Source organism: Ipomoea nil, unplaced genomic scaffold (genome assembly GCF_001879475.1).
Source record: "Ipomoea nil cultivar Tokyo-kokei standard unplaced genomic scaffold, Asagao_1.1 scaffold0176, whole genome shotgun sequence".
Classification (NCBI taxonomy): domain Eukaryota; kingdom Viridiplantae; phylum Streptophyta; class Magnoliopsida; order Solanales; family Convolvulaceae; genus Ipomoea; species Ipomoea nil.
The window spans coordinates 2,413,321-2,431,301 of record NW_017616604.1 but is presented as its reverse complement, the minus strand read 5'-3'; the positions used below and the strand labels follow the sequence as shown (position 1 = coordinate 2,431,301).

The window sequence follows — 17,981 nt, the reverse complement described above, 5'->3', positions numbered from 1 at the left end:
AATCACTAATGGTTGGTATTGTTGTTGTTATTATTATTCCATAAGCAACAAAACAGACACATAAAATATTGCAAGTTGCTTCACTTTTTATTTATTTGTGTCATGGTCTTCCCAATTGCCACCATAACATTATTATATATACTATCCCTAGCCTCGATAAAAAATGATTTCTCCATATTTAAAAGGATAATTTTACTTGGACAGACTTGAGATTTATGACAATGATGTTTGAATTACCTACAATATACTATTTGATAAACTTGACCTAAATCTTATAAATTTTTGTCTTGATTTCACATAATCATATAAAAACTATCCAAAAAGTATAAGTAATGGAGAAATTATCTATGTGAGAAATAGAAGATAGGAATGGCAAACGGATAGCACACTTATCCGTTAAAGTCATTTTCAAACTGAATACATTTATAACTACTCGAATACGTGTCTTGAGCTCAAATAATGAATAGTGTATATATCAATTCCAAACACCTACATTTGAAACGGTTAAAAGAGAGAGAGAGAGAGAGAGAGAAACACAATTGAGTATTGGAAACAGGATTTCACTACTACCCAAACTCATCCCAAATAAGATTATCAACGACTATCGTCTAACCTACCCGAACACAACTTAACTAGTCAACCAACTCAAAATAAGTTCATCATAAGCTTTGTTTTGCTAGCAATGCATGGTGCAAGATTTGACCTTAATTCCTATCACAAATCTCAAATCTTGCACCATGCATTGCTAGCAAAACAAAGCTTATGATGAACTTATTTTGAGTTGGTTGACTAGTTAAGTTGTGTTCGGGTAGGTTAGACGATAGTCGTTGAATTGCTATATCGAGTAGTATAAACCCCATATTTACTACATCAATTTGAATCCACTTAGAGGTATGAATTTTGACCTTATTAAAGTTCAAAGCTCTAGAGGAATGGTTGAATACATGACAATTTGTCATTCCTACTCCCTAGTAGATGATACATTGATATTTTAGTAGTTAAATATCGACATAAGGTATATATAATTTATATATTGAGTCATAAATTAGACATATGGTAACGTTTCTAGAAATGCTAATACTTAAACATAATTTGCAGTGATTTTGCACTCTTTAGAATCCTAGCTAATAAATAAATATCACAATTTTTTTTATATTTATGAATTGTTCAATCTCATTACAAGTTAATCATATAAAGTTGTGTCAGTTAATACATGTAATATTATCTCGATATCAAAAATAATACTTATCAAGAATTTGAGTTGTCATTCAAATTAAATTTAAGTGATCCGACCAAAATCAACTATTCTTAACCAACTTCCACTACAAGACACAAGTGTGTGCATGTTTGAACCCTTAATAAACTGCCATATCGTTTCAGACAAAGAAGTCACAACAACATTATTGATCTTACAAAACAAGATATATAGTATATGATCTGGTTCGTTCATTACTGAACCAGATTGATCACACCCAATTTTAACTGTGTCCATGCCGACAAGAACATCGGTGCTTTCCTTCATTCTTCCTTAGCTTGGACTTATAATGGAGTTTAACTGTGACAGTGTCATAGGTACTATGTAACATTGAATAAGATGAATATGGACGTTATTATCACATATGAACATTAAATACATTCGAAGTACAAATATAAAATATAAGAGTGATTTTTATGTGATACCGCCTCACTGATCTTTATCCGTGTGACGGGTGAGTCAAGATGTAAAGTATTACATTTTTCTTCAAAAGTATTATACTTTTTATGTAACAAACATTTTATTCATAATTAGTGTTGGGTAAAAAGGTAGAAAATCCCAAAATAATAATCCTACGGAAAGATTATTATTAGATGAGAAAAAACAGAAAAACTGGGAAGAAAAATGTGGAAAAATCTGGGTAAGGGTTAGCACGAGTTGAACAGATTGTTCTTTTCCTTAAAACCTTATTTGCTACCTCCCTTAAGTGCTAGGAGCGTTGTAGCCTAGGTTTCCCAAGATAAAACATGCTACGATTCTTTGTTTAAGCACCTAAACAAAGAACCCGGCAAACAAAGCAAGAGCAAGAACACTGGTTGGTAAAGAAGAGAGTAGAAGCAGAGTTTTGAGAAGCTAAAAGTTACTGGAGTTCCTTTGTTTCTAGTTCTGTTTAAAATGCTACTGCTCTACCTCTCTTTATATAGGGATGTTGGAGTGATAGCATTCAACATGGCCATTAAATTGGTATTAAAACTAATTGTGTAACACTTGTAACAGCCACCCACTAAGTAGGATTAAACTCAGATTTAAAATTGAAATTAAAACAGTATTAATTCCGTAACAGATGAGTTTAATCTTCACAACAGGCTGAACTTTCGGGTTTCAGACCGTTGGGGTGCAGGTTCACACGAGAGCACAGGGACCAGCAACACGAGAGTTGCGTTTTGTTCTTAATTGAGTAGGCGGTTATATATACATTTGTATTGCAAAAAGGATGACAATGAGTTAATAATGATGTTTATAGTTTACTATCAAATGGGGATGGCCTTTTTTCATTCATTAGAGATATAAATCCTATTTCAAAATATCAAAAATAGCGAAACAATTAGGGTAGATGAAATCAAATATGATAATTTTACTATCAAATGGGAATGAACCCGAGTTTAATCAGCACTTCTGGGATGTAGTGGGAGGAGATGTTTCAAATTTTATAGTGAATTGCTTAAATTCCATGTCCTTTCCCCTAGTTTAAATGAGATAGATGTTGTGTTAATTCCTAAGAAAAATACTCATGAGCTAGTCACTGATCTAAGACCAATAGTTTTGAGTAATGTGATTTACAGAGTTATGACTAAAATGATTACTCACAGGATGAAACCTATCATGGAAAATATTATATCTGACTCACAAAGTGCTTTTATACCTGATAGGCTTATTACAGATAATATATTAATAGCTGCAGAGGTAGGCCACTTTTTTTAATAGAAAGCAATGTGGGGCGGTAGGTTGGGGGCCCTAAAGTTTGATATGGTCAAAGCTTATGACTAAATGGAGTGGCCCTTTCTGCGAGGAATGCTTGTGGCTCTGGGTTTTGAAGATATGTGGGTCGAGCTAATTATGCTGTGTGTTTCTACTGTATCCTATAAGTTTCTGATTAATGGATCCAGGAGTAATCGGGTCACGCCCACGCATGGATTAAGACAGGGTGATCCCCTATTCCCCTATTTGTTTATTATCTGTGCGGAGGGACTTTCCTTGTTATTACAGCATGCACAGGATGATGTTTTGATTCATGGATGCAGGGTTGCTAGGGGGGCCCAGATCTCACACTTATTTTTTGCAGATGATAGCCTGTTGTTCTTCAAGGCTAATATGCAGGAAGCTACAGAGATTAAGAACTGTCTATCTATTTATGAGAATTTGTCAGGACAGGTGGTCAATTATAATAAATCCAATATATGCTACAGTAAGAATACATGTGAGAATAATAGGGAGGAAGTGGCACAGATTTTAGGAGTTGTCCGGGCTCCTAACTTCGGGAAATATCTGGGTTTGCCATCATTTGTTGGGAGAAATAAGAAAGCAGCTTTTGCGAATATCGAGGATAAAATCCGGCAGCGGATTGGGTCATGGAATAAGAAGCTACTGTCACAGGCAGGTAAAGAAATCCTATTGAAAAGTGTAGCTCAGGCTATGCCTACTTTTTCAATGTGAGTTTTTTTGCTACCTATATCTGTTTGCACAGCCATTGAACGGGTAATGAATCATTATTGGTGGGGATCCGGTACTGACCGGAACATTCACTAGAAAGCATGGGATAGATTGTGTATCCCAAAGAAATATGGAGGTCTGGTTTCAAAGATTTGAGAGCATTTAATTTAGCAATGCTAGGTAAGCAGGCGTGGAGGATGCTTACTAACACTTGCTCTTTAGTATCTCGTGTCTATAATGCAAGATATTATCCTAAGCAGACTTTCTCTGAAGCTAGAAAGCATGGGATAGATTGTGTATCCCAAAGAAATATGGAGGTATGGGTTTCAAAGATTTGAGAGCTTTTAATTTAGCAATGCTAGGTAAGCAGGCGTGGAGGATGCTTACTAACACTTGCTCTATCTCGTGTCTATAATGCAAGATATTATCCTAAGCAGACTTTCTCTGAAGCATGCTTAGGAAACAACCCAAGCTATTGTTGGCGTAGTATTATGGCAGCTAAAGATATGGTATGTGGTGGGGTGAGACGCAGTATTGGAAATGAAAATTCTACCTTAATATGGGAGCATCCGTGGCTGCAGGATGACTTGGGCCCTATGATCCGTACGGAGATGCCACCCCAGTTGGCAGGAGCTAAAGTGAGAGGATTGATTGATCAGGATACTAGGACATGGGACCCTCATATTGTAGCTGATATCTTTCAACCAAGTGATGTGCCTAGAATTTTAAAGATACCAGTTTCTCCAGATTATGATGATGTGTGGTACTGGCATGGGGACCTAAACGGATGCTACTCTGTAAAGAACGGTTATAAGCAAATTATTGGAAATTATACGAGTAGCAATAATGGGATTTTGATAAATGGCTTACCCTATAGAAGCTAAAAATTCTCCCGGAATGGAAGACATTTTTATGGAGAGCTATAAGTGATATTCTTCCCACTACCACCAATTTGCTTATAAAGAGGGTGGATGTTGATCCAACTTGTGCCCTGTGTTGAATCATGCAAGAGGACACTATGCACTCATTAGTAACGTGTGGTTATGCAAGTTCCATATGGACCCGATCTAACCTTCCAATCCCCAATATTGTGACAAATGTTTTTCATGAGTGGTTTAGTGCAATCTTAAATGTTCTAGACACTAATGGAATTATATATGCAGCTGCAATCCTATATCACATCTGGAGAGAACGAAAGGGAGCTGTTTGGGATGCCTGTTTACCGTTGCCCGGGAAGCTGATCACTATGACGGTTGCCAACATGGCGAGCCGTCCACACAACCGCCGTGACAAGGACCGACAACACTGCCGCAGCCGGTACCGCCGCCCTCCCACTGCTGCTGCCACCCGGAACTGCTACCTCGACGTCTACAGCTACGGGGATTACGGCTGCTGCACGATCGAAGAGGTGTTATGTGGACGCTGGATATCATCATTCCATAAATTCTGCCACGGTGGGTGCGGTTTTGCTCAACGAGGACGGAAGCTATGTGGCGGCATTCTGCGCCCCCTTACCAAATTGCTTATCTCCCCTCATGGCCGAAGCAGTTGCGTGCAAAGAAGCATTATCATGGTTACGAGCACGTGGTGAGCAGGCCATCCAACTTTACACAGATTGCCAAACGTTGAAGTGCTACATACCCTCACTAGGGACTCCGCCCCGATCATATATTGGATATGCTATTCATAGCTGCAAAGCTAGCATGTCTATTATTTTTACCTGCTTAGTTATTTTTGTTCCTAGATCGCAGAATTTATTAGCTCATACTTTAGCATCCGCAGCTTTTGATCAGACTACGGCAATGTATTGGGACTCTGTCCCTCCCGACTCTATTTCGGTTTATCTCTAATATAACCATATTGGTTTGCTTTCAAATATATATATATATATATATATATATATATATATATATATATATATATATATATATATATATATATATATATATATATATATATATATATATATATGATAATTTTACAAACTTATAACACATCAAGGGAAAATTATTTTGTGGATCCGGGTTCACATTGCATGGTGGACCCGAGTAAAAATGTTCACAATTTACATACTAAATGTTCACAACTTATATTTTAAAAATTCACAATTTGTATACTACGAACACATAATGTTAACATATATGTAATTGATTACCTTGTTTTGTATTCACAAGTTTCTTTCAAATACTGCTGTCACACAATATTAACATTTATAGGATTTGATGACTCTGTATTGTATTCACAATTGTTGTTGTTCCCAAACTTCACCCATGTGACCAACTAAGCTACCCATGCAGACATGTATTGTATTCACAAATTCCCTTCTACAGATGTTATGTGTTTTGATTTAGAAATACAATTTATATTCTAGAAGTTTACAATTCTAATACTAAAAATACATAATTTATACATCGTTTAGGACTATAGTCCAATCGTTATACCCTACACCACGGCGCGCGTAGCACTGTGCGCGCCGCGCCTCCCAAAACGACGTCGTTTTGGGAGGCGCGGTAGGAAGTTGCTGTGATTATGTATATTTGTTCATACGATTATGTATATTTGTTCATACAATTATGTACACTTTTTTTATACAATTATGTACATCCGAATCAGGAAATTTTTGTGTATTATGTTAAGAGTTGATGTGTATTAGGTTAAAAGTTTATGTTTATTATGTATTATGTTAGATTATGTGTATTTCTTTTAAAAAACAGTATGTATATTTTGTTGTACAATTATGTACATTCATGTATACAATTATGTACATTCATGTATAACATTATGTACATTTTTGAACATGGGTTTTTTTTAAAGAAAAATTAACTGCCAAACACTGAGGCGGGAAATTTCAAAAAAAAAATAAAAAATTGAAACGACGTCGTTTTGCATCTGGGCGCACAATGCAACGCGCGCCGTAGTGTAGGATATATATTGCCACTATAGTCCACCTTGCAACCTGGTCCATGGTATAACAACCCCATATCAAGATGATGGATTAGTTGAGAAATGGCTCTAGCCCATGTGGAAAAGCCAACCTAGGCCCAAATGTTGAGTCCAATCTAAGAATTAGAGAACCAAAGACACCGGCCTAAAACTAACTTTCGCAGTTGTTATATTATAGACCGCGGTGCATAATCGATTATGCACCGCGGCCCATATACGACGCCGTTTTTTTAAGTAAAGAAACGGCCCGCCGTTAGAGTTAACGGAGTCCGTTTGTTTGGTGTATTAAACACCAACTGACACTACAGTATATCCAAACCGACACTGCAGTTATATCAAAATGATACTGTAGTTATAGTGAAATGAAACTGCAGTGTATATAAACTGAAACTGAATAATATTTCACATATTTGAGTGTATATTGTACAATGAAGCTGTAATTATATCAAAATGATCATGTAGTTGTGTTTTAATAAAACTATAGTGTATATAAAATAAAATAAAATAACATTTTCACATATTTGAGTCTATAAATATCGAATGAAACTATAGTTATATCAAAATGAAACTGTAGTTGTGTTCAACTGAAACTGCAGTGTATACAAAATGACACTGAATAACAGTTACTTTTTGTAAAAGGGTGCGAAACGGCAAAAATAAACACTGTTAATTTTCATTTAAAAAAAAGACGCGCGGTGCATAATATAATTTGCCTAACTTTCGTATCTAACAAGATGAGATTAATCCGTTAAATCTCAATCCTATTCCTATTACAAGTTTACTCTCGAGAGGGTTAAAAGTGAAAGAATAATAGCGATCAAATGAATGAAGCATAATTCTCAAATTTTGATTCTTGTCAATGCCTTTTTAGTCACACATGATCTTCTTAGTACAATTTACATCACCTATGTAATTTACGAGCTATTATAAAGCAACGTAGTTTACTTATTACACATTCTCGAATAACAGTGGTAAATTTCTCTCGTCACCCAAAATAGTAGAATACTAGTATTAGTAAAAGAAACTAACAAACATAAATATTAAAATTATTCTTAATTTCAGAGGTTATGTTACAAAGCAGAAGCTTAAAATATGAAATTAACATATTTCTTTTTAAAAAAAGTCAATGTTTACTTACGAAAAGTTCAAAAGAAATTTCCCACAAAAAAAAAAAAAAAAAAAAAAAAAAAAGTTCAAAAGAAAGAAAAAATAGTAAAATTTTACTTCTTAGGTCTCTTAGCTCTTGAATCCCTCTATAAAGTTGAAATTCAAACAAGTACATATACTACATTTTCTTTTATTTTCAAAGGTAAAATTTCCGGACTTAGACCCGACTACTTTTGGTAAGTGTATACTTTTTTTTTTAAACCACGAGTTGTTTCAGGTCTTTCTCCGTCCATATGGTCCAGGTCCACCTGACTAATCTCCGTTCGTTCCAGGAGGCATGAGAGCTGACTCAAAGGGAATTGTCACCTGTGGGTATCGCGCGGGTTATCCTTAGGATCGTCACCACAAAGAAGCTCATTTGCGACCTGAGCTACCTTTTGGGTTTTTGGCAAGTGTACTAAACTTGTAACACATATGAAGTAACTCTTACATAGGTTTCTTCAGCTTGTTTGCGTTCACTGTTAAATTGGTTCTCCTCCCAAGTTGTCTGGAATCTACGGGCTTAGACCCAACAGATTCTCTCATCAAAGATTGCTGATAGTATCTGAATGCCACATACAACATGAAAACTGCATTGCAGGAATACATTAATTTAACAAACCCATGAAATTTTAGATTTCTAAGTAATTTTTTTTGGCAATCTTTTACCTGCCCAAATTCGAGCAATGGCCGAAGATAAATTCCATGCCAGCGTGAAGATGCCAAATGCAATGGCTTTCTTATGAGTGCACGATTCCCATGAGTTTTTTAAGCGCCGAATCCAAAGTGTACCTATACAGAAATCACGTTTCATTTCAATATTTTAGGGGAAAAAAAAAAATTTGAGACTTGTCGTTCTAATTGCATACTTTTTGGAACATTTCATCATCCCTTGAACAAAAGAAGGAAACCAGGCCGGCCAAATTACTACTCATGAATGAAAGGGTCCATTTCTTGTTCACAATAATCAGCATTGGATACTTTAGAATCATCAATCATAAGATAACAAATTAGTAAAACAAAAATTTGAGGAAAAAGGGAAAAGTATGTCCAAGAATAAAAAAGATAATAAATTTTGAACTTTTTGAAAGGAAATATCTTCTCCTTCTGTCTCTCTTTATTGTTTGTGGAATTTTGGGGACCTTTAAATATAGTTTGATGAAAAATAAATAAAAGATTCATTTATGTGGGGACCATTAAAAGATACTATTACAAGAAGCAAAAACATTTGTTTCAAGAAATTTCAAGACTAAAGCTTTACGAAAAAAAAAAAAAAAAAAAGTGTCACTCTCAGAAATTCCTTTGCCCCAAGGGCCTCAACACCCCGGCTTGACAGGATGGTAGAGGGGTAAATCACAGCGACTCAGTGGCCTCTTAGGTAGGAGGACCGGGGCCATTCTCAAAAATTCTAGGTTAGGAGAAAGAAGTACTGAGCCATTGAAAGTATCGTATCATGTCAGCAAGTCACCATGTGAGGAATTTCATATACTAGCAGTAAAAAAAAAAAGTAAAGGGATTAAAGGGGAGTATAGAATTTTACCAAATGCAGTTAACTGAGAGGAGTAGGAAGAGCAGACTTTTGGGACAATGAAAACGCCAAAAAAGCCTACACAAAGTCACAAACACAAGCCATTTGTGTCAGCAAATGATTCTTGGTGAGTTCAATATACCAAAGAAAGTTCAGACACTAGGAAAATTTACCCATTCATGTACTTTTTACACTGCATTTCACCGACAAAAGAACAAAGTTTTTTCAAGTAAAATGAGTAACACGAAATAATCTTTATCTTCCCATGGAATTCACATTCTTCGCACTCAACTCATAGTAAAAAACACTTACCCAATTTAGCCATTTTCCATACGGTTATGGAGCTGCCACATTGTGCCAAAATAAAGAGCAGCACTGCCATCTGCAAATGGAAAAAGTTTTGTTGAATTCTAATAAAGGTTTCAAAATGGTGAAACAAAAGGGAGCTCAATTATTGAAGATTTGAAGTTATAACGAGGTAAAAGTTCCAAAAACATGAAAAAAGAAACAACTTTACCTTCATTGTTGTTGCAGGGTCTCCAGAGAATAAGGCTCTGATATTCAAGAGGAACTCGTTTATGCAAGGGAGTACGAATTTTACTACCCGGACTGCTTCATCTTCTCCAACAACATAATCACTTGTCTCGCCTACTTGTATGGTTCCCCTATTTAATTTTTTTTATTTAATATAAGATATAGAAATATAAAGTTAGAGAACTAAATGGGATGGAAAGGCTACAAAACAGTAAACTTTGTTTTATCAAATTACCTGTGAAAAAAGGATCTGAATGTGAAAATTACAGCAAGATATACTAGACCCATGTATGAAAGCACAGAAGTCATGCTGTGAAAGTTAAACCGAAGAAAGTTAGCTACTGAGCCTTGAACTTTCTTTTCTTTTTTAGTTTCCATAAGAAAAAAGCTCTCATTTTTTTATGGGTGAAAGATTCAAACCTCACATTAAAGTCTTGAACATATGAAGATGAAATAATCAGAAATGTTCCAACACCAAACACAAATGCTGATTTTGTTATATCTCTCCACAACACTAAATCAGCTGAAATATTTTCAAAAACCGGGATAACAAATCAGACCTAAAAATATGAAATTTTGTACATTGTAGCAACTTTTTGAACTCAAATAACTCAGTCCAAAAAAATTGATAACTTACCATAGCTCTGCAGTCTGCTGTGAGGTCTATGAGTTTTATGGGATTCCTCTGATGCTGGAACTGAGAAGCACCAAAATAACATAATTAAAATCCCAAGTTGTGAATATATTAAATCAAAATAATTAAAATTGTTGGTTTTTTATATTATCATTATTTTCAAAGAATCATCATTCAGATCCCAACTGTGGTAACCTGGTTTGGTTCTTGATGGAGTGGGGTGAATTCTGGCATGGCCTGTGATTTGGGAAGGCTGTTTCTTCTCTATTGGTGAGATGGGCACAACTCTTGTATTGCTATGATGAAGCTTCTTCTCTACTGTCACAATGTTTTTAGGCTTTTCTTTTTCTGATGATGCACTGATTTCCTTAACAACATTCTTATTCTCAACCTTAATCTCAGGTTTCTCTTCAGCTTCTTCCCATTGGTCTCTATCAGAATCATCCCCTTCCACTTTAGGTGTAGATTTGACCAGATCAATGGCCACTTTTGGTTCTTTAGAATTCTCATCAGATTTTGTTTTCTGAACCTCAGTTGGTTTTTTCTCATTATTGGGCAAACACTCTTTAAGCTTATTTTTGGACTCATCAACAACCTTATTTCCCTCAGATTTTGACTCCTCCCCTTGAACAACCTTATTTTCATAAAATGTTGCATTCTTTGGTTCATCTACACCCTCACAACTCTTCACATTCTCATCAAAATCCTTGCTTGATGCTGAATCTGTGTTTAGTGGATGAAGAGAAAGTGTGTTTTCAGATTTAACCCTCTTCACTTGAGAATTCTTCTCAGTTCCACTGTCATTCAACAAGGACTTCACTTTCTGTTTCTGCAGCCCAGATCTTGACTTTAGTTTCTCAGATGAGCTTCTTTCAATCCCCTCTTGGGATCTTGATTTCTTGCTCTGAATTGGATTTTTCACACCCAATTCCTTGAACTTCTCCTCATCAAAACTCTTGGTGAGATCAGATCTTGTTGATTTCCTGGCAATCTGGATTGGGGCTCCCTCAAAGCTCTCAGCTTTCCAAGTCTTCCTCTTCCCACTTGCTCCAACAGGGCTGGGTTTTGGGCCCACACTGGATTTCCCATCTTCTTCATGGACACCATCATTGCTAGGGGGAGAAAAGGCAGCATTTTGGCCATCAATTTCTTGTGGGTTTTCAGATTCTTCTTCAGTTTGGGAAGTGTTGATAAGGGCTTTTATCCCACCTTTGACTTCATCAAGTCTAATCCTGCTCTCCCAAACAGAGCCTGACGGCACCACACCCTTTCTTCTCCCCCCATCCATTTATTAGCTTCTCTCTCTGTTTGAGTGGAAGATTGCAATGATTAGTAGAAGAATGGAAGTCTATGGGGCTCACAGCTCACTGGTTAATGATGGATTTTTGAGGGTTTCATCAGCTCAAGATTTTTCACTTGAGTACTTGATAGCCAGGAAGCATACATGATACATGCATTGGGATCTGCAAAGAGAGAGAATGAGTGGGGGACTGGGGAGCGACGAGGTGGAAGACATGTAAATTTGGTCGCTTTTTCTTTTCTACTTTTCAATTATTATAAAATCTAATGCAAACTTTACTATAAAATCTAGACCCACCACCGACCAATGTTCGAATTTACTATGATAGGAAGTAGGGACTACAAATTACAAATTGTGTTTACCTCTTCTTATGTTAAATATTATATAAAGTGATCAAATTTATTTAATGTACATATTAAATAATAGAAATTGAATTTACTCAATTGAGATTGCAATTTACCTTATTTTATATAGTATGTGAATTATTATATAAGATATAGTAAAATTCACCTAGATACATAATAGTGTAAATACAGAGTTTTGAAATTAATAAAACAAGTAAAAGATATTATTGATTATATGTTCGTAAAGTAATTAGTTAATTGTTATACAGAATGATGCTAATGTACTATAGATGATCGGGATTTAAGTAAAAAGCTGGTGATTGTCGATCTTTCTTCCCCCTTGGCCCCTTTTAAGTGCAATGTATGCTCTATATATAGAGGAGATTCCGAGACACGTGCTGATCCTTTAACATGCTTTTCACGTGGCTCACGTGCATTTGACGACAAGGGGCAATGAGTCATGTACCTTTATAAGTTTGACATGTTAACCAGACAATTAGCGTGCGTTGGGAGGTACTTTTCTTAGTTACTTCATCTCCTAATTGATCGGTCAAGATGGATACTTTCACCCTTTACACTTTCCGACCTTAAGGGACTTTACCAAAACAAAACAAAAACAAAAACAAAAACAAAACCAAACAAAAACAAAAAAAAAAAAAACAAAAAAAACAAAAAATCTAATTGTGCAAGTGGGAATTTTATGTTGCAACCCACTCAGGTCGAATATGACTAATGAGCGTAAATGACTCTTCATTCTACTCGGGATACAACATGCGATCTGTATTTCATATATATCAATACATATTTGGATAAGATAAACATAATTTGCCCAATTTGAATTTGTGATTTACCTTTCTTGTGTAGTCTATGAGCTATTACATAATAGGATCATAATTTATCCAATATACACATTTGAATAACATGATCAAATTTTACCCATATTGAGTTTACATTTTGCATCTATTATGTAGTTTATGAGTATTAGGACTATATTATTCATATTAGACTAGGACTATATTATTCATATTAGACTAGGACTATATTATTCGTGTTAGACTAGGATTCTATCTAGCATCTCTATATATTCGCTCCATGTACTCTCAAACATTATTATTGAATACAACACAATTATATTATCATCTGGTATCAGTTAGCTAGGGTTTTCTTTTCCAACATCCATGTCACCTCGCTTCGTAGCAGTAGCCGATGGCATCGAACCAAGATACACCGTATGAGAAGCGGTCCAGTCAACGACGTGGCATTGATGATCCGTGTCAAATTTGTAAAAGTTTCGGCTACATGGGAGCCAATTGTTTTTGGCGTTATGATGATCCGTGTCAAATTTGTAAATGTTTTGGTCACACGGGAGCCAATTGTTTTTGGCGCTATGATGATCCTTGTCAAATTTGTAAATGTTTTGGTCACACGGGAGCCAACTGTTTTCGGCGTTATTCAGGGGCTCCGGGTTTTCAGGCTAATGTAGCTGTCTTTGGTGATAATGGCGATTCCAACGATCCTCATCAGTGGTTCCCTGACACTGGTGCTACAAATTATGCTACATCTGATTCTTCTTTGATGACTTCTGCGACAAGTTATGATGGCCCGGAGACTCTGCGAGTCGGCAGTGGTACAGGTTTGCCTATTGTTAATGTTGGTTCCGCTTCGTTAGCTACTAATTCTAGGTCTTTTAAATTACATAATGTTTTACATGTCCCTGGTCTCTCTTCTTCTCTATTATCTGTCCAGCGTTTTGCAAAGGACAATAATGTTTTCTTTGAGTTTCATCCCCTTTGTTTCTATGTGAAAGACATTTTGACCAGGAAAGTTCTTTTTAAGGGACATGTGTCTGGGGGTCTCTACACATGGCCTGCGTTCTTCTCAGCTCCTATTGCGTTTGTTGCTGTGTGATCCTCGTACGTTTGGCACATGCGGTTGGGGCATCCTCATTCTCGAGTCTTACGTAAAATTTTAGCGTCTTCGTCTATTGGTACATTTAATTCTAGTGATCTTCCCAATGTCTGTTCCTCTTGTCAATTGGGAAAATCCTCTGGTTTTCCTTTGACTCGTGTCGAAACTACTAGTACACATCCTTTGGAATTAATTTATTCAGATATTTGGGATCCAGCGTCATTACTTTCTGCATCTGGCTATAAATATTTTGTGTTGTTTGTGGATGATTACACTCGTTATATATGGTATTATCCCATGCGTGCTAAATATGATTTATATGCTATATTTGATAAGTTTCGGTCACTCGTTGAACGTTCTTTTTCTCACAAGATTATTTCCTTTCAATCTGGTTTAGGGGGAGAATATAAAAAGTTTGGTTCCACTCTTGCTTCGCTGGGTATTCGCCACAGGCAATCCTGTGCGTATACTCACGAGCAAAATGGTCGAGTAGAACGCAGACATCGTCATGTTGTTGAGACAAGGTTGTCTTTAATGGCTCAAGCATTTGTCCCGTCTCGTTTTTAGGACTATGCTTTTGAAACTGCTGTGTATCTAATTAATAAAATGCCTACTCGTGTTCTGTCTGATGAGTCCTCTCACTTCCGTTTATCTCCTCCGTCCTACTCTTACTTGTGAGTGTTTGACTGTTTGTGCTTTCCTGTCCTACGTCCTTATAATCTCAATGAACTCCAGTTTTGTTCATCTCCCTGTGTCTTTCTAGGCTATCATCCGTCTTATCGTGGCTATCGTTGTTTGGACACTAACACTAACAAGGTTTTTATCTGTCGTCACGTGCGATTTGATGAGACTGTGTTTCCCTTTGTTTCTCCTATTGCCTCACAGGTTGCTACACCGCATTCCGAACCGTGGACTACTGCACCAATTGTGACGGGCCAAGGAAGTGATGTCTCGGCCACGGTTACTGATGGCGCTCGGCAGATTCACGAGCCCGTGGCGGCTTCTAGCGGTGATGCCGGTCACCATCACGAGCAGTCTGCATCGAGAGACCGGACTGTCTCGAACCAGCAGGTTGAGCAGCGCGGCAGGCCGCGCGGACGTCCTCGACGTGCTACTCCGCCTCCTCGGTCGCATAACATGAACACTCGCAGCTCCGGCCCACATCAACATGTTGCCTTAACCACTATTTCCACTATATTGCCGGAGCCTACCTGTTACTCTCAGGCGGTCAAGTTTCCTGAGTGGCGTGATGCAATGGACGCGGAGTTCAAGGCCTTGGTCCATAATCATACGTGGCGTCTCGTTCCATCTCAACCAGGTATGAATGTTGTTGGTTGCAAGTGGGTTTTCAGAACCAAACGGAAGGACGATGGTTCAATAGACCGTCATAAAGCAAGGTTAGTAGCCAAGGGTTTTAATCAGGTTGCTAGAGAGGACTTTTTTGAGACCTTTAGTCATGTGGTTAAGCTCACTACGGTTTTTCTTCTCTTATCTTTAGCTATATCTCGTGGGTGGTCTATTCGCCAGTTGGATATTCACAACGCCTTTTTAAATGGCGAGCTAGCTGAAACTGTTTACATGCGATAGCCACCTGGTTATGAGGATAAGTCGTTACCTAATCATGTATGTTTGCTTAAAAAATCTCTATACGGTCTCAAACAGACTCCACGTGCATGGTTCACAAGGCTACATGATTTTCTTGTCTCTGTGGGCTTCTCGCCTTCTAAAACGGATGTGTCTCTTTTTATCTATTCTTGTGACAATATTCTTCTTTATCTCTTGGGGTATGTTGATGACATTTTAATTATGGGTTTTGACTCAGATCGTGTTACTGCTCTTATTGATAAATTAGCACTTGAATTTAAGGTTCGTGATATGGTGTGCCTTCTTTCTTCTTGGGAATAGAAATTGTCCCGTTATCTGGCGGTATGCTTTTATCCCAACAACGGTCTATGAAGGATATTCTCAAACGTGCTGGCGTGGTGGACTGCAAGCAAGTAATCACGCCTGTCTCTTCTACGAAAATCACAGACGACGTGATCGTTCCTTATGTCGATCCAACACAATACAGGAGTCTTGTTGGTGCTCTCCAGTATATTACGGTAACTCGTCCGGATCTATCTTATGTTGTTAATCTCTTGTGTCAACATATGCATGCTCCCACTACTACAGACTGGGCCTCTCTAAAGAGAGTCCCGCGGTATGTCAAAGGCACCTTGAATCTTGGCCTGCGTATTTCTCAGTCTACATTTATGGATATTCACGCCTATTCTGACTCAGATTGGGCTGACGATCCGAATGATCACAAATCTACTAGTGGCTTTGTTGTGTTCTTGGGCAGTAATCTTATATCTTGGGTTTGTCGGAAGCAACAGACTGTGGCACGTTCTTCGACTGAAGCAGAATACAAGGGACTCGTTGATGTATCTGCAGAAGTTACATGGCTCGTTTCTCTGTTACACGAAATTGGCATCCCTCCCGCGTCTCCTCCTCGACTATGGTGTGATAATTTGGGAGCTACTTATTTATGTGCCAATACAGTGTTTCATGCCCGCACGAAGCACATTGAGATTGACTATCATTTTGTTCGCGATAAAGTAGCCAAAAAGGAGTTAGAAATGCACTTTATTTCAACCAAGGATCAACTAGCGGGATATTTTCACAAAGTCTCCGTCGTCTCTTCATTTTTAACTCTCTCCGTGACAAGCTCAATGTTTTGGCTAACACGCCCCCTCACGTGTGCGGTGGGTTCCAAACAACACGTGGACCGTAGTCGCTTATGGGTGACGTAGAGATTCAAACTCATGAACTTTGGTCTGGCTCTGATACCAAATTGAAGCATGTGCTCCATCTCAACTAAAAGCCTAAGCTGATAGTTGGATTGCACATTGCTCAACAATGGGCTATTACATAACAAGTGTTTTACCCAATATACACATTTTGATAGTAAGTGTTGATTTTTTATCGTCATGAAATAATATAAATAAAGTCACTTTATCTTGATATATTCCTTGTTAAGTTTTATGACTTTTGGATAGTCAACGGCTCACCAACACAACCGTTAAAATAATGAGCATAAATGAAATCTAGAGATAATGAATATTTTGTATTGCTAAACATTGCTTTTTCATTCCCCATATGTACGAGGTCTGTTTATAAAAGTGAGCTTATAGCCCCTAAAAGAAAATAAATTTCTAGATTACCTCATGTTGGGAGCCCTTGTTACATTAGAAATATGAGGCACAATCCTATTACATTATGAATAGAAGGTCCAACCGTATAATCCTAGACTACACTTAAGCCAAAGATATTTCTGCCGTGATGACTCGTGGCCGGCAATTTATATCGTGCACCAGGGCACACATTGCATTGTGTGTCCTGATGCAAAACGACGTTATTTCAATTTTTTATTTTTTATTTTTGAAATTTTGCTACCCTGTGTTGGCGGTTAATTTTCTTTAAAAAAAATCTCATGTTAAAAAATGTACATAAATTTTATACTAGAATACACATAATTGTATACATGAATGTACATAATTGTATAAACAAATACACATAATGGTATAAACAACTGGTGCACAGACAGTGTGCACCAGTGCCTTCTTCTTCACCTGTAAACAACTCAAAGCAACAAAACACACCTCCAAACCTCAATAAATCAGAGCAAAAACTAGTTTGAGAGTCCATAGTTATACCTTTTATAGATCAAAAGTTCTTAAGTTAAACCTTTAAAGATACATAGTATTTCCCAAAATATAAGGTCTTAATAACTAAGTAGTTTTAGAAAAGTCATAAGATAAGCTTCAAATATCTATATAAGCAAATATATACAATTATACATAATTTTATATATATATATATATATATATATATATATATATATATATATATATATATATATATATATATATATATATATATATACACACACACACACACACAAAGATTGATATTGCTCA

At 36.8% G+C, this 17,981-nt stretch overlaps 1 protein-coding gene across 2 annotated transcripts; it reads right to left on the bottom strand.

The window, feature by feature from the left end:
- Window positions 1–7,827: 7,827 nt before the first annotated feature.
- LOC109177274 (reticulon-like protein B21) lies at window positions 7,828–12,008 on the bottom strand. Of its 2 annotated transcripts, none has more exons than XM_019326586.1 (9): window positions 10,666–12,007; window positions 10,474–10,533; window positions 10,257–10,359; window positions 10,072–10,146; window positions 9,820–9,967; window positions 9,615–9,684; window positions 9,315–9,380; window positions 8,444–8,566; window positions 7,828–8,364 (listed from the first exon to the last, which is right to left on the bottom strand). In XM_019326586.1, the coding sequence occupies exons 1-9, from the start codon at window positions 11,756–11,758 to the stop codon at window positions 8,222–8,224; spliced, it is 1,881 nt and encodes a 626-aa protein (XP_019182131.1). In that variant the 5' UTR covers window positions 11,759–12,007; the 3' UTR covers window positions 7,828–8,221. The 2 variants fall into 2 exon arrangements, with proteins under 2 accessions (XP_019182131.1, XP_019182137.1); XM_019326592.1 differs by having other exon boundaries at window positions 8,216–8,339; window positions 10,666–12,008.
- Between the last annotated feature and the right edge of the window lie 5,973 nt (window positions 12,009–17,981).